Source organism: Tasmannia lanceolata, unplaced genomic scaffold (assembly GCF_043159265.1).
Source record: "Tasmannia lanceolata isolate RefF3 unplaced genomic scaffold, GAP_Taslan_0.1 ptg000019l, whole genome shotgun sequence".
Classification (NCBI taxonomy): domain Eukaryota; kingdom Viridiplantae; phylum Streptophyta; class Magnoliopsida; order Canellales; family Winteraceae; genus Tasmannia; species Tasmannia lanceolata.
The window spans coordinates 14,916,360-14,939,726 of record NW_027518696.1 but is presented as its reverse complement, the minus strand read 5'-3'; the positions used below and the strand labels follow the sequence as shown (position 1 = coordinate 14,939,726).

Here is a 23,367-nt window from a genome sequence, read left to right as displayed (position 1 = left end):
ACAGAAATGCTCCTCAACCGCATTTAATTACACCAAACACAACCCGAATTTAGTAAATTGGGTTGGTTCATGTTGGGTTCGGTTTGGGCAAAGAAATTTGGAGTTGGGTTAGGATCATAGTTGGAGAGAAACAGTCCCCTGTTGTTGTCTTTAGGGCCATCAATTCCACCGGGGTCTTACGGTCTCTGAGAGAGGGGAGAACTACCTAACTAAAGAAGAATAGTGTTCTTTCTAAGAGTAGGCATGGAGAGCTTTTTGCGGGGAAACTTGCAAGTACAGTTTGGGGGTTAGCAAAACGTGATACGGCAAAAAAACGGGGAGAGGGGGGATGAGTTTAATACGGTATCGATTCATTAATACATAGTAAAAAAGGTCAAATAAAAGAAAATACGAAAAAACACATTTAGTACATTTAAAATTGTCAGTTACAAAATATAGCAATGGTAAATTTGGAAATTTGGCCAAAAAAATGCTTAAAACTGAGTTTTTTGCTGTAAAAGTTTAAACAGGAAATTAAATGATTAACCTACAAAATGTGTCTTTTTAAAAAATGCCATTTAAAACAGCGTTTTATTAACCATTGTTAGGATTGAAGAGTTCGGGTTTGGGTTCTAGCTGACCCCAACCCAACTAACCTACCCAAGTTGAAGCCTGAGTCCCATGCCTGATAATCAAATAAAAGTGTGACCTATGTACAATGATTGAAACTATTAATACAGTGTCCGTGAATGGGACACAAAAATTTCAAGAATCAAACACACTCTGATAAAGAGAACATTGCCTAAATCCGATTTTCTTCGCAGTTTATAACGTAATACTCAATGTATTATTTTCTTTGCAGTTTATAACGTATTAGAGGATTTTGCACTTCGCACTTTTAGTTTGGAGTTTGGATATCATTTTTTAAGGAATGATGTCGCCATGTTTCGTTGTAGTTGCTAATTGGCTACTTGGTCCACACAACTCCGTATAAGAATTAAATATTTATATTGATGAAAAATGCATGCTCTATTTAATTTCATTATAACTTCAATTATTTTTACATATTTGGAACCTTACAACTAGTTGACATAAGTGACCAAGTGTAAATTATGTGAATTCCCTAAGTCATAATGCACAGGCAAGTTCAAGAAAAAAAAGCTAATTTATTTGGTTTGCTGTCTTTACGCTTTAGTATCTTGAGTAACAACATCAAATAGTAAGAGTCATAATGTCATCCCTCAAAAGAAGAATCTATCATAAAATGAGGTCCCTGATCCAGTATAAGGCCTAATATTGATCAGCAACAATTTTCAACCCCTGAAAATAGATGATCCCTACTTTAAGTGAAAATGGCTGGCTATCTATTAATCTCCAACTCGAAGCAAGTAGGAAATAAACTTTAAGTTACAGTTCAAAATAGAGGTCACGGTTTTAAATTTCCACCAAAATAGACACGAAACGACCAAAATGTTTTTGTTTATGCTATTTATCAGCAACAATTTCCAACCCCTGAAAATAGATGATCCCTACTTTAAGATAACTTGGCTATCTACTAATCTCCAACTCAACGCGTGTAGCACATAAACTTTAGTGGCATACTTGAAATTGAAACGCATACTGAAACCAAAACCATGTGTGTGTTAGTGGCAGACTTTATCAGTATGTGTTATATAATTATATTTATAGGAATTATATCTGAAATATAGTGTATCTATTTTGTATAAATATTTATATGAATTAAATGTGAAATGTCGTACGTATTAAATAATCAGGACAGCGCATGTCACTAGGCATTCGATATTGTTAAACCATATGTATGTATGGCTATCTTCTTATGTGACAGTTTCCAAATATGTATTTGTGCTTATTCTTATGTGATAAGTTTTAAGTATGTATTTGTGTTTATTCTAGCATTTCTTGAAGTTTCATAATAAAATTATATCATTTGCACATCTTTTCATACGTCTCCGTAATTTGACAAGATTTCCACCAAAATTTTCAACCAAAACAGAAACATTTCTGTTTCTGTGGCAGCTGAAAGCAAAACTGAAACCAAAATTCAAAACCATGACAGATTTAAGGGTTGCAATGTAAAATTCTTGTTACTCACTTTCAACTGTCAGCTATGATTTGGCTGACACTTTGAATTTATTGCCGACTCACGTGTCCTGCCGTGTCCGACACGACATGCGTGTCCACACATGTCGACACTCCTTTGCACATTTTTACTTGTATTGCTGGAAGTGTTAGACTTAATGTGGGTGTGTGGACATGTTTTTGTACCATGTCAAGTGTGACATTCTGTTTTTTTATTGAATATTGTGTTTACCTCATTCAAACAACTCGCATCCATGTCGAAACTCTACACACGAATCCATATCCACAAATCATGATTACATTTACTTTCAATTTTAGTTGTGTCCCCATTTCTTAAGTTTGGGGATTTGCTGTGTCCAACACTCTGTGTCCGTGTCGCCACGCGACACTCGTCTCCGTGTCCACAAATCATAGACTGTCAGTGACTTCTAAGTTGAAGACTGTGAAATAGAAGATTTTCGTATCTATCATGTACTGATAGAAGAGCCTTATATTCTTTATAACCTCAAGTGGTCAGAAAACAGTCTACCCTCAAATCTTTTCTATCCAAGTCACAGAGTTTCTTCTTTTGTCTTGCTATAATAAATCTTCTTTCCATAAAAATTAACACAAGCTTGCCAAGTATCTGACCAGACTTAGATTCTATGTTAGGAAACTATTAGTTTGAGCAACCTAATTAAAAAAAACACAATACGATTTATACTGATCCTTAAATATGATGATTGATCTATCTTTTGACACAAAGGACAAAGGACTTTACTTGCAACTAATACACTTTTATTACTTGAAGATTTCTTCAACCGAATTATTAGACCTTTGATAGAAGTGAATGATGACATAAACACTTGAGGAGAGGAAAAGGTTAGAAATATACACCTGAAGTATCGATGATCGATATGCATTGTCAAGAAACATCATGACATTACCTGCTTAAAAAAATTTGCCAGCTTTTTCACTTCCGCTTTTTCATGGAAAAGCTCTCCTTCTCTTTGGGTCAACTGAACTGCTAAAGCTTCCACCTACATGAATTGAGTACATCTCAGCATGATCAACGTACACTTTGAATGAAAAATAAGTATAGGCAAATAAATCCAAGCATGCATTCTGAAATAGATTGCAATAACATATAATTTAGCCGACACTTCAAATTTTAAGCAGACACGCGTGTAGACACATATCAACACTCCCTTCGACACTTGTAAATATGCTGCTAGAACTGTCAAACTTAATGTGGCTGTGTCAGAACTATTTATTATCAAATATTGTGTTCACCTCCTTTTTTATATCCTTCCCCTAAACCTAAAGCACTAAAGAAATACTCCAGTGTTATATTCGTTGTATCCTATTGATCTCTTTGTATCCTATTGATCTCTCATTCTCGAAGGATCTTGGAGACTTAAGATCACTAGATTAGATTGATGAATGTAGTGTTATTTGATTATCTCATTTTTCTTTGAGACTTAAGTTGCAAAATCCTAAGATTTATTAGTTTGTTAAATAAATATCATATTTATTTTTGTTAGTAATTTTATATATAGGTATGCATATGCTCATGTCCCCGTTTCTAGATTTTTAGGGCTTGCTGTATTGGACACCTCGTATCTGTGTCAAACACTTGACACACTGAATTCATGTCCTCGGATCATAGGCAATAACAAATACTAAGACCCAGACTGAAAAAAGATTACAATAGAAAATCTTAATATCCAGGGCCATTTGACTGTCATCTGAAGAGTCTTGGGCAAGAATTACAAAACATTTGAAGCATAAAGTAAATTTGCCGATATATATTAAACTTCCCTATGAATCTCACCATCTCAGTTCCACTTTCTACAACATCATGGACATAACCATTCAACCCAAGAGATAAGAGACAATCCATGCTGCATAACCGAATTACTTCAGGCTGTAAATGACTAAATGGTCCAGGCCATGCTTTGATCAAAGCTTGCCTGATCTCAAAACGGGTCAAAAAGCTATCAAAACCCTACCAAATTGGGCCAAGACTATTCACACTATCAAGCTAAGTTAGGTTGTAAGCATAGGGATCCAAGAACAGGTTCATGCCCTAGCCAAATAGGGCAAACAGGCCCAATTGCAGTCTTAGCATAACTCCCTGACCAATCTTTAGTTTTTCTCCTCAAAAGTCAAAAGCAAAAGTCAGTAAAAAATCATGTTGTTAAATATCGTTCTGGTTGATACATCATTAAAAGGACATATCTAAATCGATTTTGGGTTTTTTCCTTTCTATTAAATTATTGTTTCTGCTGTCAGTTGTATTTTTGGCATTATGTTTTTCTTTAAAGAACGGACAAGGGCTTACTTGTAAACAGATTGCCTTCTTCAAGTGACATACACAATCACAAATTTAAGCAACTTCAAATCTTTGTGATTTTTTATTTTTTTTTTGTGAATGGTTTCAAATCCTTGTGGTTGTTCCATACAAACATCCTCTTTCAGTTTCATGAGAGAATACATTTCCCGACATCCATCCATGCAAGAAGCTAATCAAGTTACAGCTGCAAAATGCAAATAGTGGACATTCGATTTATTTGTGAATGATGTTAGATTTCATTAAAAAAAGAAGCAACCAAAATGGTCATACAAAAAAATACAGAAATAAAACAGGGAGAAACAACTAACAGGTTGGAATATATGGCAAATAAAATTAATGTTTTCCTTCCAAACATAGCAAGCTCATGATTCCTTTGCTGCAGAACAAACTTGTATGTAATCTTGATGGAACAGGATAGGAACTGAGGGAAGTGTTCAAAATTATGTGCAATGATACCCTGTGATAGTATTCAATTAAATTATTTGCAAATATAAAAAAAAGTCTAACCAAATCATGTATTATCTATGACAACGTGCGGGTTAACAGAAACAAACCCAGGTCAACAAGAAAAAAATATAAAAACCAACCATAGATATGGCCTCCTCCACATCATCCTTGTTTCGACCAGCCACACGTCCTCTCAATATCTCTAGTACATCTCTGAGCTTCTTCAAGATGACATGCCTATCCAACGAAGCTGCCTCTCTGAACTTAGCCTGACAGTACAAGCAAGAATGAACTGTTTTCTTATGAATATCAACTACATGGCTTTAAATTTCGGCCGAAATACTGAAATTTCGAATTTCGGCTGGGACCAAAATTTAAAACCGAAACTGAAATTTAAAATTTTCGGCCAAATTATAAGATTTTCACCAAAATCGAAATTGCCACCGAAATATATATATATATATATATATATATATATATATATATATATATATATATGAAAAGGTTTCTGAGCTCGAGCTCAGCCTAAGCTAGAGCTCAGAAACCATATCTCCCATAGTTGTTTGATTCATCCAACCCATTCATTCTATAGGTTATGATCGAAATTTCGTAGTCGGCTGAGGCCAAAATCGAAACCGAAATTTCAATCCTGGGAACTAGCCTCATAGCATAACTAATGCATGCCCCCCACACAAAGAAAAAACGATGAATACAATGCAGATACACAACATAACAAATTGTGTATTTACTGAGCTAACCAACAGGATGCATCACTAGTTAGTAGAAACAAACAAAACATAAACATAATGCAAAATATGATTAAGAGAAAACAACATCTGAAACTGGGCAGAATGATAAAATTAGGAGGCACAAACCTCATCGGAGAACTTAGCAGCAGCAGCTAACCCCTTCTCAAACTTACTGGCAAGGTCGCGAACGGACAAACGCTTTTGTTGCTGTATAAGCTGGGCAGTTTCCCGTGCAACAACTTCCTTCATGGATGGGATCTCTGGAACCTCCTTTGCCTCCAGTATTCGATCGTTTGCCCCTATTTGATAATTTGGAAACTGATTTGAAACAAAGCTCACATCGGCCGATACCGACTGAACTGCCTCCTGCATTGTGTCTCCAAAATCCCGACTTAATCTCGTCATCAACCTGAACTAAACCCTCTGTTCATCACCAAATAGTAACAATTGTTACAATCCACTGCTAAAAAACTTAGAAAGAATGTTAAATAATTACAATCCACAGCTTCGACATACTGCAACATACAACCCCGCCCCCCCTCCAAAAAAAAAAAAAACAAGGAACTGGTTCTCGACAGCATGAAATTTAGAAACTCGCGGATGACAGCTAGGGCTGCAACTCGAGCCGGGTTTTACCCGACCTGACCCGAAAATAGCCTGGGTTGGGTTCAGGTTTCATGGGTTTCGGGTCGAGCATTCAAAAGCCCGCATGAATCTCGGGTCGAGCCGGGTTTGAAGGGTCCCGACCCGACCCGAGTTACATAAGTTATAGTATGTACATTTTTTCTATTGTTAGTTAAAAGTTCAAAGTGAAAACCCACGCACCCACTGTTATTGCGTGTGAGTGTAATTTCTGCTTCTATGAGTTGAGTTGATTCAAGTGTTTGATTGTAATTACAACATTGTTTGATTACAGCATTGTTTGATTCAAGTGTAATGTGAGTGTAATTACATCATTGTTTGATTCAAGTGTAATGTGAGTGTAATTGCATCATTGTTTGATTCAAGTGTAATGTGAGTGTAATTTCTGATTCTATGAGTTGAGTTGCCTTGCCAAACAAGAATTTTCCTTAAAAAATTGCGTCAACGTGAAAAAACCCGATCCGACCCGACCCTAGATTTATCATGGGTAGGGCCGGGTTTGGGAATCGTGGGTTTTCCGAAAAAAAACCCGACCCGACCCGACCCGAGATATTTCTCGGGTAGGGTTGGGTTCTCCAAAACCCGACCCGCCCGACCCGAGTTGCAGCCCCAATGACAGCACATCCTTTTCCATCAACCCATGAACCCGCCATTCTATGATAATTTTATATTTAAAGAAGAAAATAATTGTGCACAATAACATCAAATAAGTCATACCATTCAAAAAAAAAATCAAATAAGTCACAATGTTTCAGATAAAGAAAATGACATGGGAACCGACAATATAACCAGCCACGGAAACCTACAATCCATGCTTACGTGGCATGGAGAAAGGCTTTCCCGATTACCAGTTTTTAATATTTTTGGAAAAGTTTTAAAATCTAAAAATACATTTAAAAAAATCAATGATGTCACTTATGGAATGTCTCTCTCTGTTGAGACCAAACTGTAATCATATCGTTTAAGATGCATGCACCATTTTTTTTCTTTTTTCTTTTTTGTGTGCGGATTCGAATCTGATTAGCCTGACCCAAGAACCATCAGCAGCAGCATACAGCAACGGAAAAACAAGCAAAGGGCTCGGATTACTTTGCTGGCCAGTTTATAAGAAAGTGTTAGATTTAGAACCTTTCTTCTCTTATCTTCTAAAAATTTGTTAGGTGTTGCATGGATTCGGATTCGCGTGACGGATCCCGACACGGATTTGAAGTGTCAGATTCGGCAAACCTCAAAAAGTAGGATTCTTGGATTCAATAATTTTTATTAAATAGAATAAAAAATTTAATATATATCTGTATACTATATAGCAGAAGAGAAAAGGAGAGAATTATTTGAATTTCTACCAAAATTCTATGAGAATTACACATCACTTTTTTTGACTTTTTTTAACAAAGGCACCCATTCAACCCACATATTTTCAATCCCACCCCCTCCTTTATGCTTTTTAACAAAGGCACCCATTAAAGCCACATAATTTCAATCCTACCCCCCTCCTTTATGCTTTTTTAATTATGGAAACCTCTATAGATTGGAGGGCTAGGATCAGCCTATGGAAATGATTTTACAGGCACAAGCTATTGATGTTGTGTTCCATCACATGGACGGTTTGGATCAACCTATGATGTGGTCCGTACAATTCTTTGTCAGCCCGTGCATCGCACGGGGTTTTTTACTAGTGTGTGTGTGTGTGTGTGTGTGTGTGTGTGTGTGTGTGTGTGTGTGTGTATATATATATATATATATATTCATGAAAATTTTGAAGATGGAAGGTCGAGGCATTAGCTTTTTTATTAAGAACGTCGAAGAAGGGGTGGGGGCCAATGTTTGAGTGTGGAGAGTCGAGGCACTAGAGCTTTTATTAAGAGAGGACGGGTCGTGCTTTTGTTGAAAAAAAAAAAGTTAAAAGGAAAACATGTTTAAAGGAAAAATATGCATGATCTGTATTTTAAAAAAGACAACATGTGTCGGATTCATGCGGGACACGGCTACAACAAGAATCTGGTTGTGTCCCGCGAGAATCCATACCCAATTCGCGTGTTAAAACATGTCGACACGGATTCAGCAGAAAGGGGCAAAGAATCCAATCAACACATATTAGACGTGAGGAGAAACAGAAGGTAAATCTCAATTTTAAGACGAAATAAACGTAATCATTCTAGAAGCAATCAGAAAACTAATCACAGATGAAAACGACAAAGATAACAAGAGAGAGGTGAGTTGGGTGCTTGGTTTGGATCGTTGTGGAAAGAGAGGGGGCAGAAATGGGATTTGATTATCTCATCTCGTCTCTCTGATAGTTGAAAACCGAAGGGGTTTTTTCCTCAGCTTAGTGTTTTCGGGTTTTTTTTTTTAATCTAAATAACAAGTAAAATAGGAATATGAAGAATGGTAGCTGGTTTCTTCATGCCACAAGACAAATAGCTATTCGTAGGCTTCCACAATCAGTTATATTCCTGGTTTCCCTAGTAGTACTCTTCCAATAAGTATAAATTTTCTAAACAATTAAACCGAACACGAAAACTTCTTATCGTGAAACTCTAACAACAGTGAAGAAAGAGACCCAATTCCGAAACACGAAAACTAGAAACCCATAAATACAGGCCATCCTTTCAAATATTCCAATAACCCAACAATGCATGATAATTGTACATTTTTAAAGAAGAAAATATGCTTATGCACTCTATAACAACAAATTAGTCACAATATTTCCAACAAAAAAATTCAAAAACAGAACCAAAGAACACATCGCAAAACCTCAACAAGATATATCAATTATTCCCAAACCCCAATAATTCACCTATATTTTTCCAACACCAAGCAAAGAACTAAATACCCCCCGAGCCGTTGTCAACACATACGAAAATCCTTTCAGGAGAAAGAGCAAAACTCACTTTACCCAACAACAAATTAGTCATGAATTTCACATAAATAATTTCATAAAACAGAAGCAGATTACTTCTTGTCATAAAACCTCGACAAAAATAACAATTCAATGTATAAACATAAAATGTAGCAATTTCTAAACCCAATTATTCTCCTGCATTTTGCCAACACCTAGAAAAAATCTAAATTAGTAATTGCCTGTATAAACAGAAAATGCAGTAATTTATAAACCCAATTATTCGCCTACGTTTGGCCAACACCTAGCAAAAATCTAAATTAGTAATTTCCTGTATAAACAGAAAATGTAGTAACCTCTAAACCCAATTATTCACCTACATTTTGCCAACACCTAGGAAAAATCTAAATACATAATCTGCCTAAATTTTTGCCAACACCTAGCAAAAATCTAAATTAGTATCTTCCAGTATAAAAACAAAATGCAGTAATTTCTAAATCCAATTATTCGCCTACATTTTGCCAGCATCTAGCAAAAATCTAAATTAGTATCTTCCAGTATAAAAGGAAAATGTAGTAATTTCGAAACCCAATTATTCGCCTAAATTTTGCCAACACCCAATCATTTGCCTACATTTTGCCAACACCAAGCAAAAATCTAAAGTAGTAATTTCCTGTATAAACAGAAAATGCAGTAATATCAAAACCCAATTAATTGCCTAAATTTTGCCAACACCTAGCAAAAATCTAAATTAGTAATTTCCTGGATAAACAGAAAATGCAGTAATTTTCAAACCCAATTACTCACCTAAATTTTGCCAACCCCTAGCAAAAATCTAAATTAGTAATTTCCTGTATAAACAGAAAATGCAGTAATTTCTAAACCCAATTATTCGCCTACATTTTGCCAACACCAACCAAAAATCTAAATTATCAATTTCCTATATAAACAAAAAGATGTAGTAATTTCAAAACCCAATTATTCTCCTACATTACGCCAACACCTACCAAAAATCCAAATTTTTCCCTAGCTTCCCCTCAACAAATGCGAAAATCCTTTCAGAGAAAAAGGAAAAAACTCATTTTTACAACACAAAACAAAATTCCTCACAGAAACTTTAGTTTTTGACCTGGAGCTAACAATAAAGCATACAATTCCAACAAAAAAAACCCTAGCTATGCAATTTCCCAAACGAAGATAGAACAAAATAATCTAAAAAAGAAAGAGACTGAGGCTAAAAAAAGAAACATTTATACTCACAGATCGTGGAGAGATTTAACTGATCGTCCAATTTCAGAATCCTCAGTCTGATCGAGGTCGATGATTTTGTGAGGAAGGAAAAAAGAGAGGGTTTTACATTCTAAGTTGAAATGAAGAGGAAGCGAGAGGGTTTATATAGGGGAGAAAGAGAAAGGGGGAGGATGCTTTTTCGAAAGGAAAGGAAAAAGCCTCTATCTCTGTAGAAATTTCTACTTATTAAAGCGTGAGCTTAAATTCTAAAACTCTAAGCGGGACCCACGCGTGGTTGTTTTGGGAGATTGACACTTGAGTTGATGAAAATTACTGGAAGTGGCATTTTTTAATTGAGGGTAAAACAATGATATTACCGCACTCTATCCAGTAAATCTAGGAGATGGGTGTGTATATAAATCATAAAGTCAGTAAATCTAGGAGACGGACGGATATTCGCAGTACCTAGTGTTGATAGCGAGGCGTACGCAAACAGCCAAAAATAAAGGCAGCATACAAGCATCGGACAATAAAAAGAAAAGACAAGGGGAGTTCGCCTCATTATCAAAACATTGTAGTGGGATATCAACATCCCAAAATAATTTTGTTGTCGTTTTGTGTCATTCTTTTTCATCGCAGTGTACATAGGACTATAGGAGACGGGAGATGGATATTCGCAATACTATGTTATGATAATGAGGCGAATGCACCTTGTCTTCTGTGGGCCAGTTGTTGAATGAGAGAGCAGCCACATCAGATGATTTAAACGAATAAGACAAAATATGTGACAGAGCGAACCTATATGGCTGCTCTCCGGTGCAACAGCCAGCCCGTAAAATGCCGCCTTCAATAGTCCCTAGCAAATCCCTGTCTTTTAACAAGCAACACATCAATCAATTAAAAAAAGACAAGCTGAGTTCGTCCTATTATCAAAACATTGTAGTGCGAATATCAACAGCCAAAAATACTCTCTCTCTCTCCAATGGATTCCTTCTGAGCTTCATAAGCGGCAAAAAATGCGCAGCAGATTTGGGAGGTACAGAAGAGCATAGTGAGGTGACTAAGTGACTAAGTGAGGTGACTGACTGACTATGGAGAGTCACCTTGTCTTGTTATTGTCATGGAGGCCTTAGCTTTGCTCGTCCAATGCACGGATAAACTAGTCAACAACTGCTCCCCTGAAGAAACTAACAAACTTGGAAAATCCTATTTAAAATGTCTTCTTTTATTCATTCAGTCATTTTGACAAGCAGGTAGGAAATTTTATAAATATTTACTGCAATCTCCTCACCTTCTCTCTTCAATTTCAGACACCCTTCTTTTCCCTTTTTATGGTATATTTCAAACCAACATATAAAGTGCAATTCGTTTCCTTAATTTCTCTTCTAAACTGTTAACCCATCTATATATAGAGAGAGAGAGAGGGTGGGGCCAGGCATTTAATAAAGTAAAGAATAACACATTAAAGGATGATAATCTGGATTCTGCTCCAATTAATACCGATATATAGAGAGAGAGGCTTTTAATGAAATGAAAAAGAATACATTAAGTGCCCGTTTGGATGCCGAGAAGATTCGGATTTGGATTTCTCACATTTGCAGCCCTTTTTGCATTGTAATTTGGATCGGATCAAATTCTTGGATTTCTAATTCAGCAGCTGACAGCGGAAAAAATCTGATTTCTAAATATGCTGTGGAAATAAGAAATTGGAAATCCACAGTTGTGCAGTTTCCTTCACCCTCTTTGCTCCTCAACCTCTCCCCTCCACTAGGAAGTACCCCCTTCCCTCTGTGTCTCCCTCTACATGAGCTGCCGGATCTATCCAATTTGTATTCAAAACTCAATTCCAAATCCAAATACAAATGGAAGGTATCCAAACAGGCCCTAAAGGATGTGATAAACTGATTCTAGTGCAATTAATACACAGAAAGAGAGAGGGAAGTATTTAATAAAATAAAATAAAAGGAATAAATTAAAGGATGATCATCTGGATTCTGATGCAATTAATACAGCCAGCAGGTGGGATGGAGGAACAAATTAAAATATGGCAGCTGATATCTACACTAACTTATTTTGATAATTGCACTAGTAACTGTACTTTGCACCTTTTTTATTGGACGTTGGTAGCATCTTGAGTATTGTAGCAGCTCTTAAAACCCAACTAAGGGTGTGTTTGGCGTACCGTTTGAAATAGCGTTTAAAACGCCGTTTTGCAAAATGGTATTTTGGTTCAAAACGGCATTTTGCCAAACGGCGTTTTCATGTTTGGTTCTCCAGATCAAAACGGCATTTTAAACGGCAAACGGAGGTATTGTGTGTTTGGTTGCAAATGCCCGAAAACGGAGTTTTAGTGGTAAAATGACCAAAAAGGGCATTGTTTGGTTGGCCTCAATGTAACTCAACTACTCTCTCATTAGGCCCAATATTAAAAGGTCATTAGGATCTCATTCAGACACTATTAAAATTAAATATCATTGCCTCCTTCTTCTTAACGGCCGAATTGGACGGATGAGTGGAGGCGCTGAGGCAGTGAGGCAGACGAGTGGGTTTGCAACTTTGCAAAGTAGATGAAGAAAGTAAGAAACTAGGGTTTCTTTTAATTCTTTTGTCTTTAAAAAATCAAAATTAAGAGATCATATAATGATATCAGCAGCCCCATTGTTTTGAATTAAATATTAACAATTTAACAAATTTGTGTCCTCAAGAATGATATTAATACCCCCACTTTTTTGGTATTTGACGTAACGCATAAAGTCGCACGCATATATGTAAAAATGGATTTTGGTGAGGGCAAACACGTAAAAACCCACAGCCCAAAAACTCCGTTCAAAACGGCGTTTTGCAAACGGACCTCCCCCCCTCCGTTTGCAAAACGCCCCGAGGTCCGTTTGCAAAACGCCGTTTTGAGGGTTCAAAACGGTGTTTCAAACGACGTTTCAAACGGTGGCTGCGCACCCAAACACTCTCAAACGGCCGTTTGGCCGCAAAACGGTGTTTCAAACGCCAAACAGTGTTTTAAACGGTACTCCAAACACGCACTAAAAGGTGTAATATAAAAAGAATAGTGCCACTATCAAAATATGGTAGTGCAGATATGAGCCCTCTAAAAATATTTATGATGGGCATTTTTTTTTTCTTCCCACGGTTTAGATTTTAGAGGGAAATGATATAATTATGGTTAATTTAAAGGGATATCATCATAATTTAAAGGTCCCGCTAATAATAATTGAAAGTGAGACAAGTCATGCACTCTAAGGGGCAGCCAGAAGCCACAATTCCGCTTCAACAAGCAACCATGCTCTCTCTCTCTCTCTCTAAAACTCAATATTCCTTTGAAATTTCGTAAATTTCAGTCTTTTTTTTTTTGAAAATTTCGTTCATATTTGGACGAAATTCTCTATTCCTTTTATTTCGGACGAAATTTGCAATCATCCCCATTTATTACTTGGAACAGCCCCTTCCTTTGTAAAAAAAAGTAGTTATATATACACAAGTGGGGTCTGTCCAAAGTAAGAAATGGGGGTTGTCCAAAGTAAAATTTGAATAAAATTTATAAATTCACCCCCATTTCTTACTTGGATGGACCCTTCCTTTGTAAAATAGTAGGTATAAATACACTAGAGGGGCTGTCCAAAGTAACTTTTGAATAAAATATGAAGTTTATAAATCTCCTCCCCCCCCCCCCCCCCACTCACCCCGCATTCTTACATGAGAAAGCCCTTCATGTGTAAAATAGTAGTTATAAATACACTAGAAGGGGCTGTCCAAAGTAAGAAAGGGGGGAGGATATCACTCAAGAGATTGTGAGGGGTTCTCATAGGGATAGAGGATCTCATTAGACGACGCGCTTACCAAGTGTGAAAGTCTTAATAAAAACTTAAGGTATTAAAAATAAGGAAATGTTATCAGCACTACTGTATTTTGATGTGGGCACTTCTCACTTTATTAAAAGCACGGTATGGTACCTATGGAAATGATTGTTGGGCCACAACCTATTTAGGCTGTGGCCCATCTAATGGATGGTTTGGATCATCCTATGATGCGGGCCATACCGTACTTTTAACAAAGTGAGGAGTGCCCACATCAAAATACAGTAGTGCTAATAACATTTCCCTTAAAATATTTTATTTCTACCTTAGAATACTCAACTCAACTAAACCTTTATCCCAAACTAGCTGGGGTCGGCTAAATGAATCCTTCAGAAAAATTTCATAAAGAAGGTGAAAGGAATCTACCCGACTCAAATTGACTAAGTCTAATCCTGGCCCTAGTTGGGATCGTGTATGTGGATCATCTTTTTCCATTCTCTCCTATCAAAGGCCATGTTCTATGTTATGTTCAAAGCCATTAAGTCTTTCCTCACTGTTTCTACCCAACTCGTTTTCGGCCTACCTTAGAATAATTAGAATAAATTTAGTTAAAAGTATTAACCTTAGAATAAAAGATTCAACATGCCCGAAATATTTATCCAGGAACCCGAGCGATACCTTAAATTTTTATTAATATAAAAAATTTATTACAAGAGAAGAGGAGGATATAGAACCTTGCCTCTAACCCAACAAGATACAAGGGAAAAATGAAAAAAAAAAGTATAATTACATTGTCAAGCACAAATTGAAAATTACAGCTTAAAAATCGAAGTCTTTATCAATCTTCAGGTGACTCGGTTGATTCATCTTCTTGTCTTCCATCTTGCTCTCTATCATCTGCATCCAACCAGTCCTTGAGGCACACGTATACCTCTAATGTTTTTAGTGACATTATGCTCTGTTTGTCATCTAAGACCATGTTACCTACACTAAAAGCAGATTCTGAGGGACACCGGGGGAGTTAGTAGATCTCATGCCATGGCAGATAGTACTGGATATTGTTTTCATTTTCTTTCCACCATATCAAAACATCAAAACTTTCTCATTCTTTAGGATTAAGGAAGCTTGAATAATCATTTTCTAAATATAAAGATAGCTCATCAGAAGACATACTACCACTATGTTTTGGTCTTTTCTCGTTTATTGGTGACCATAGTGGGTGATTTCTAGGTTGATAGTTCATTGAAGAACTTGTTCTTCTATGTCAATGTTCTGTCTCATATAAAGTATACATAGAATTTAATTTTGATCTAATTTCATTTATATTATACTTAGATTCATTACTCAGGTTTTCATTGCACGCCTCTAAACAGGCTTCTAAACATTATAACTAAAACTTAAGTTGTACTTAAACAATATAGAATGGAATTTCTTGAAAATATATTTTTTTAATTTATCCTCCATTCTATCAATTATTTTTTATATTGCAAGTATGATCAATGAGTTTTAAAACAATCAGTAATTTTATATATTTGACAAAAATTAATTATGAAGTTGGATGGTAAACACCTGAAAGAAGATTAGTTGTAGCGTAAAATGCTTATAATAAATCCACAGCAACTTCACAAGTGTTCCAAGATTCTAAAGATAGACTGTAATTGGCATGTAGAGGTAGTTCATGGCAAAATGATGTAATTTTATTTTTGAATTCAAATGATGTTTTCAATATTTTATATGTTGAATTCCACCTAGTTTTAACATCTAAGGGAAATTTCTTATAATATTTTTCGTAGTTTTGACACATAGTTTTAAATTTTTTGTTTTCTATGTATTTAAGACTAAATAAAATGAAGACAATCCTTAACAATCTCTATATGTGGTACAATAGCCGATAAACCATCTTATACAGTTCAATTTAAAATATGACATGCACATCTAACGTAAAATAGTTTTCTATTTAAAACAGATATTAATTAAGATTTTAATAACTATATTGCTACATTATTATTACTAGTATTATCTAAACTAATAGAAAAAAATATTTAGAATATTATATTCGTGAGCAGTAGATAATATAAATTTTAATATAACACTTGCATTATGTGGGAATTCTAAAACACTAAAATTGAGTATTCTTTTTTCTAACATTCAGTTGAAATTAATATAGTGTGTAGTTATACAAATATAACATAAACTTTGTTTACTAGTCCAAATATTAGATGTAAGTGAAATTTTCTATTAAAATCTGCAAAAGTTGAAATCAACTGATGTTTATGTTCAATAAATGGTTTAAAAGGATTTGATTTTACAGCATCTCTAGGCACTTTTTAAAAGTAGGATTTAGAGTTGAGTGAACATATTTTTAAATTTTTTATTTTCAACCAAAATAAATGTTTTTTCAGCTTGTATAATGTATGATGCTAGTTCTCCCCTATTCCTATCTTGAGAATAAGAAAATTTTTCTAATGAACTCGAAGTGTGGCTTAATTGGGTTTGCTTAGGGTCTAATGACCCATAGTTAGCGCTACATCTTTCGGCATGTCTTTTCAAGTGTCATGTTCCACCAGAAGAACCACAACTAAGATCTCTTTTACAAAATTTACAAATTGCCCTTGTTTCTACTGTTCCATTCCTCCTAGAGTAGCTTTTAATATGAATAACAAAAACTCTGTTATAGCCATTTCTGTGCATTCAATGTACTCTACGGATAGGAATACATAGAGTTGAACATAGTAAAATAAGAAATTGAAAGATTTCGTTGATTCCATCAAGAAGTTTCCTATCTTCACGCGTAAAGGTAAAACATACAGTTGAAGTCCTACCTCTACGGGGCTTAGAGCTAGAAGGAGCTCGACTCCTACTAGCACTAGGATCTTGGTTAGGTTGATTTTGAAATTGAAACTCCGATTCTAGGGTTAATGTTTCCTCACTCTAGTGTCCTCCCACTCCTATACAAGCTTCCATTAAACCGTCAATGTCCATGACTTGGTTGAGGTCATGGCCAAGGTTGTGATAGAAATAATCTTCTGAACCAGCCATTAAAAAATTTAAAAAAAAGAGAGAGAATATTGAGGGAGAATGAAAGTAAATGATAAATATTAAGCGAGTACCTCAATGTATGTAAGTAGGACATGAGTCAATAGTCGCTATCTTGTTAATCGCTAATCGTCAATCATCACTTGGCAACCTTAATTAGTGGTTAGTAGGGACTGAGCTACCAAAAAGCAAAATATATAGAAGTTTTTATAACAATGTGTAACAACAAAATATTCCGCACAAAAATTGGGTAACAGAATGTACGATATATTCCGCACGATAATGGAGCAATGGTATCAACACCAACATGTCTCCAAGCTTGTCTTTTAGTATTTGAAAGTTATTAAAAAGTAAAAGATAAGCTAATTAACTACAAGACAAGCCAAGGAAAAAGGAAAAAAAGAGCGTGTGTGGACTCCGATCCGGGAGAGAGGTGGGGGACGAGCCCCCAGCGGCCTCTAGGATCATCCACGCGTGAAGGAGAGCTCTACCAAAGAACTCTCGAAACAAGTGCCACCCTCATAGCAAAACACGAGTGGCGATATAAAGTATGAGATACCTCTTGATTCGGGAACAAGTCCGGATTTGAGACGTACTCGAACAAACTCAGGGTCGCCATCCATGGTATACGGCCATGGATCCTTAAACAAATATGCTCTGTATACATAACCATAAATGAATGGGTTCGTGCCTAATTACGAATGGAGAAGGTCCGGAGCACCCCCAATTCGCCCAAGTGCGAACACTTGGTCTCTTATGCCATTTATTATTAACCTTGAAGAGTTTTGAAAAAAATCATATGAAATGGGAATAATCCTCAGGAGTCGTTTAACTAAGCATGCATTTTTTGAGAATAGAAATAATAAGTATACAGAAAATAAATGAAAGAAGTGTCGCCTAAGCACTGCTAGATTTTGAGTGTTATACCTAATGGGTATCTAAGTTTAGGTGTACAGACACCTGCACGCTACAGCTAAAGGTATAAGATCAAAACAAGATATAGCAAATATGATAGGCAGAATAAGCATGACAATAAAATAAGCAAGTAAATGAGATATAATGAGCAGTGAAAGTGATAAAGCAGTAAAAGAAATACAGCTAAGCATATAAGCAAGAAATAATAAACAAAATAAGTAAAGAGTTATAACTAAGCATGTAAGTGATCAAATAAGAAAATAATTTCAATCTAAAAGAAAACACACAAGAAAAATGATAACCACAAATACAAAACTCTAAAAAGAAACGTTAACAACAAATCCTAAGGTTCTAAAATTGTCCTCGACTCTTGGATGATCTGATATTCATCCAAGCAGCCTACGTATCCCCGCCTCCACAAGAATCAGAGAGACGTAGTTCTTCGCACCTATTCTAAACTATGATGCCTAAGACATCTAGACCTCTATCCTAGACTCGACCTAAGAGACCGGACTAGTTATTAAAGGTTTTTACACGATTATTTATGTTTAAGTGGATTATGATTTTTAGACACCCTATATGTCCTAACTAAATGCAGGTTAGCCCTAAGCTAATGCAGGTGATTCCTACAACCTATGTGTAACTAGGCTGTGTGTCATAAGGAAAATAATAGGATCACTAACGCATCATATTCTAGTCATCAGTCGGCGATGTGGATCGCCATCTGACCGGACGGAGGCGTTCCTATAACTCTAGGACAAACTCCTAACTCTAAAGTAAACATACAACCACCCAAAACACTCTATCTAGGACATACTCCTAACTCTAGAGGAAGATCTTTTTGAAAAATAAGATTTTAAAGGTCTTTGTGTTTTTAAAAGAATTCAAATAATTTATTTACAAAATTTGGCTGGACTTGGGATAAAGATCCCAAGCTGCACTACGTACCTCGTGAAAGAGGATCAAGCCAACGTAGTTCGAAACGTATTCCGAGATAAAGATGCTAAACAAGTGTAATTCACAAACAAGTAAACTAGCGTGCTCACGAACAGGTACACCAGCGTGGTCACAAACAAGTAAACTACAATGATCACAAACAAGTGAAACGCCCAAAAGATAAAACATGTCTAAAGAAAGTGACATCCCTAAAACAAATGAGACAAAACCTTTCTCCAAAAGAAGAAGGCAAGCAAGATAATGAGATTGAGCGAGCCCTATACTATGATAGAGGGTTGTCTAGGAGACTTAGGGAATCTTCTAAAAGAAAAGAAAATAGAGGGGAACGCTATATGGACTAAACTAGTCCCCTAATGATGGGCTTGGGATGACTCCTTCATCGCCATTTTTACTACGAATTCCTTTTAAAAAAGATGAAATCTTTGAGTTTGAAGAACATGCAATGAATTACCTATAACAAACATATCTTAAGATTTTGAAATAATTCTAAATACATTAGAAATTAGAAACATAAAAATTACAAAGACTTCCTAAAAATACCAGCAAAATTTTCCAAAAATTCGACTTGTCTAATAAAAAGGGCCAAGCAATAAAATTTAAGAAATCAAAATACCCTAACCATTTTTTAAAAAAATTGAATGCAATCATCACAATCATTACCCTGTACAATTTTATTGAAGCCAATTAAGCACCTGGAATAACATACTATGCATAAATGAAGACTAAATGTTATTCTTGTTAAACTCCAAAAGAACTGCCATTTATATAATATGAAGAATTCTGTTCTTAATCATATATCCTATACAATCATATCAACATATTTCTTCAACAAACATGCGCATGAAATGTACGAAATAAATATTTAACACCTCAATGTAAACAAATCTTCCTACAAATATGACTACTACTTGTATGAAATATTCACATATATTATCAAAAGAAAAATCATACAATTTTTAGATTATCCATAACTTGATTAGTCTAATGACATTTTATATATCTTGACAAAACTAAACCAAATAATCACCAAAGCATTATCAATTAGATGTCATTTCTTATATACCAACAAGAGAAAACAAATGAACTATAGATATATCAAAACTTCTCCAAACCTGTCATCATTTCACTTTAATACACTAAATAAGTTCTTTAAAGATTCTTTACAAACTAAACCTAGTACCTAGACCCATTTTTATGTTACTTGATTAAACTATAGAATTTATAATCAAAGATGAAGAGGAATTAATCATGATCAGAACTTAGGGACCTAAATGAAGGATATAACCTAATTCTTTGACTCTCCAAAATTAACCTAAGCATTAACAGAAAACTCCCAAAATACTGATCATCTTGAGGAAATTATCTAAACTAAATGTAAAATGAAAATAAAAATGGATGTTACATGAACTACCATTCATGATCAAATCAAAACCCATTTTACAACAGCCCTTTGCCATTTACGCAAGAGATAACCAACTTAGCAATAAACCCACACCACACAGACACAATGCTTGAACAAATGACAAGGGTTTTAGCTTCAGCAATGCAAAGTAATGTCACACTAATTCTATGTGAGGATATGGTGGGAAATGATGTTACCCTGCCCACATTTTAAAACTCATTAAATCATCTCTACATATGGAGCGTGTATAAGAAGAGGGACCATGCAAATTTGGAGATCTCCTGAGATAACAACTACCTCTTAGTTTATTCCACTAACATGATGTGAGCTGAGTTAAAATGACATTCATTTTAATTGGTTATGAAAACAAGGTAATGTTAAAAGAGATCTCAACTCTCAACTGTTAAGGCAGTATTACTACAGCCAAGTTTTAATTATTATACCAAAAATACCTTATCATAAACCTTTTAATGATAACAAAGCTAGGACTTAAACCCAAAAACCTATTTTTCAAACAACTTTCTTGAGGAACAGTGACTAAAAAAACAAATAGACATTAAGTTAAAGCCATATCAAGGAAAAATCATGCATATGAACATATATGAAGGCATATGAACTATATATATATATATATATATATATAACTCGTGAACAACAAATAGGATAACATTGAAATTATTAGAAGCCCAAACCAAAACTCTAAAGAAGCTAACATTTCAGCAGTAATCTTTACCTAAGTCACATAAACTTAAAGCTATGATAAAACAAAAATTGGCTTCAGAACTCAACTGTAGACATCCCATTTTGACCGTACCCTAAAACTTCCCATGTTTATGTGAAACCCCATCAAATCAACTAGGTAGGGTCTCAAAGTTCACCCTAAGCTAGGTTAGGGTCTCAGCAAGGTTTCTGCGAAATTTCGTTGAAATCCGAACGCGTTTGCCTAGCAAACGAGCTGAGATGGTGTCGTGGTGCAAGTTTAGAAGGGGGTTGAATTTATCCTGAGAGGGGGGTGAATTATCCACATTAGAGGATCAACCGAAGCAAGGGGTGAATTAGCCCGTTTTTGTCGCGGCTGGGTTGTGCGCTTATCAATTTTGTGCGCCCATTAAGACTGGTAGTGCCAATATCAGCAGTTTTCTTTTATATATATAAAAAAAAAAAAATAAATAAAAAAAGGAGGAATTTCATTTTCGTAAGAGAGAGAGAGAGCGAGAGATTTCTGTCCCCCCAAATTGAAACCCTAGTTTTCATTGTCTTCTTTTTCCCCGATCTATCTTCTCCGACCGGTCTCCGGCAAAGCTCCGGCTGATTTGTTTTCTGTTGAATCCTCTCCTTTGCTAATTCTTTTCACCGATTGAGTGTTTGGAAACCGTAGCTTCGAACTCTATTTCACTCTAAATTTTTTTTTTTAGCTTTAGAAACCCTAGATCCAAATGCTAATCTCTTCATTTCATCATCTTCTCCGGCTACTTATGCCGGATTTTGGTTAAATCCTAGCTAATCTTACTCTGCTGCAAGTTTTTCTTCTTTCTCCTCTAATTAGATCTGTGTCATTTTTTGTCTTAATTCCTTTAAATCCTAAATCTCAGATCTAAATTTCTAAACCTTAGGTGATCTCATCCAAACCTCAGATCTAAGCCTTTAAACCCTTGATCCATTCACGTATCTTGTAGATTTGGTTGATACTGATTCTGATCTCCTTGTTAGTAAGGTTTGGGCGTTCCACTTGGCTTTGAACAAGAGGACATCATTTGCAAGCAGATCTTGGCATAATATCTTTACAGAAGAAGGAAAAAGGTTTGGATCTTCACAAAAGCAAAGAAAATTCAGAAAGAGGAGTAAATGAAGATCTAAGAATCCGTGGATCAGAAGCTTTTGCTAATAGCTATAGCTACAATTTCGATCAGGTAACTCAGTTATACAAATTAATTTTTGTTATTCCTCTCTGTGTGTGGGATTAGAGCTAGTTTGTATATTTGTATGCCATAATAGTCTCTTGATGGTCATCAATTTGTTATAAATTTCGATGTGCAAGTAACTTTCTTATCCTTTCTCGATTTTTTTTCTAATTTTCAGTTTTGCTGCTTTATTGTTTATATACTTATCTTCATTTTTTGTTGATTTATTTGTGTTCTTAAAAAAAAAAAAAAGTATCCAAGATCCAGTGAAGCCTCTACACCTGTTGCAATTAAGCCTAAATATATGTGACTGTGTGTTGTTGAGAATCAATGGTAAATTTTTCATAGTTCATGTTAATTCTCTCCGGATGATATATGGCTTTGATTTTATTGGAAGACTTGTGGAAAATCTGTAGTACCTCATTACTGACCTTTTAATGTTGCATAGATATTGACTAGTGTAAAGTATATATATATATATATATATATATATATAACTGATATCTGAATAGTATTTTCTTTTTCTTTTTTTTTAAAAAAAATGTACATATAAGAAGTAGTAATCTCAAATTATGTTAACTTATAAATAATTTAGTGATAGTATTTGGTTTTAAAATAATTTTAGTTTAGTAATTAGAATTTAGATTACAGATACTTTACTGTATGATTTGTGGTCATTGGTGTCACCGTGCTTAGATAGTAAGCATGTCATTTATTTTAGCAATACATGTATACTAAAGATTCTATTTAGTAGTGGTCATATGTAATATCACATATTATTTTCTTAATGTCTATCCATGTCTTTGAACTAGCTTGCCTACCTGGTCTCATTTCTTTCGATTTGCCTGGGTTACTCATTACTGATGTGATAAAAGGACAAGTTGAAGTGGGATGTTTAACTAAACATATGCATGTAGCCTGTTATTTCTCTTGATCAGTTTGTGAAAACGTTTGGGAAGTTGAAATGACATTTTGGCAGTTCTTCAATTGCTAAAAAAAATAATGTTGCTGTGATGAAGAAAACCT

At 35.2% G+C, this 23,367-nt stretch overlaps 1 protein-coding gene across 1 annotated transcript in view; it reads right to left on the bottom strand.

Moving 5' to 3' along the window:
* The window catches only part of SCAB1 (plectin-like protein), a 36,102-nt gene extending 25,554 nt beyond the window's left edge, over positions 1-10,548 (bottom strand). The window contains exons 1-4 of the mRNA XM_077362805.1: positions 10,352-10,548; positions 5,737-6,033; positions 5,002-5,130; positions 3,006-3,098 (exon numbers count right to left, since the gene is read on the bottom strand). Coding sequence (XP_077218920.1) covers positions 3,006-3,098; positions 5,002-5,130; positions 5,737-6,015 — 501 coding nt within the window. The 5' untranslated portion in view covers positions 6,016-6,033; positions 10,352-10,548. The remainder of the gene's footprint in view (positions 1-3,005; positions 3,099-5,001; positions 5,131-5,736; positions 6,034-10,351) is intronic.
* Positions 10,549-23,367: the final 12,819 nt, after the last annotated feature.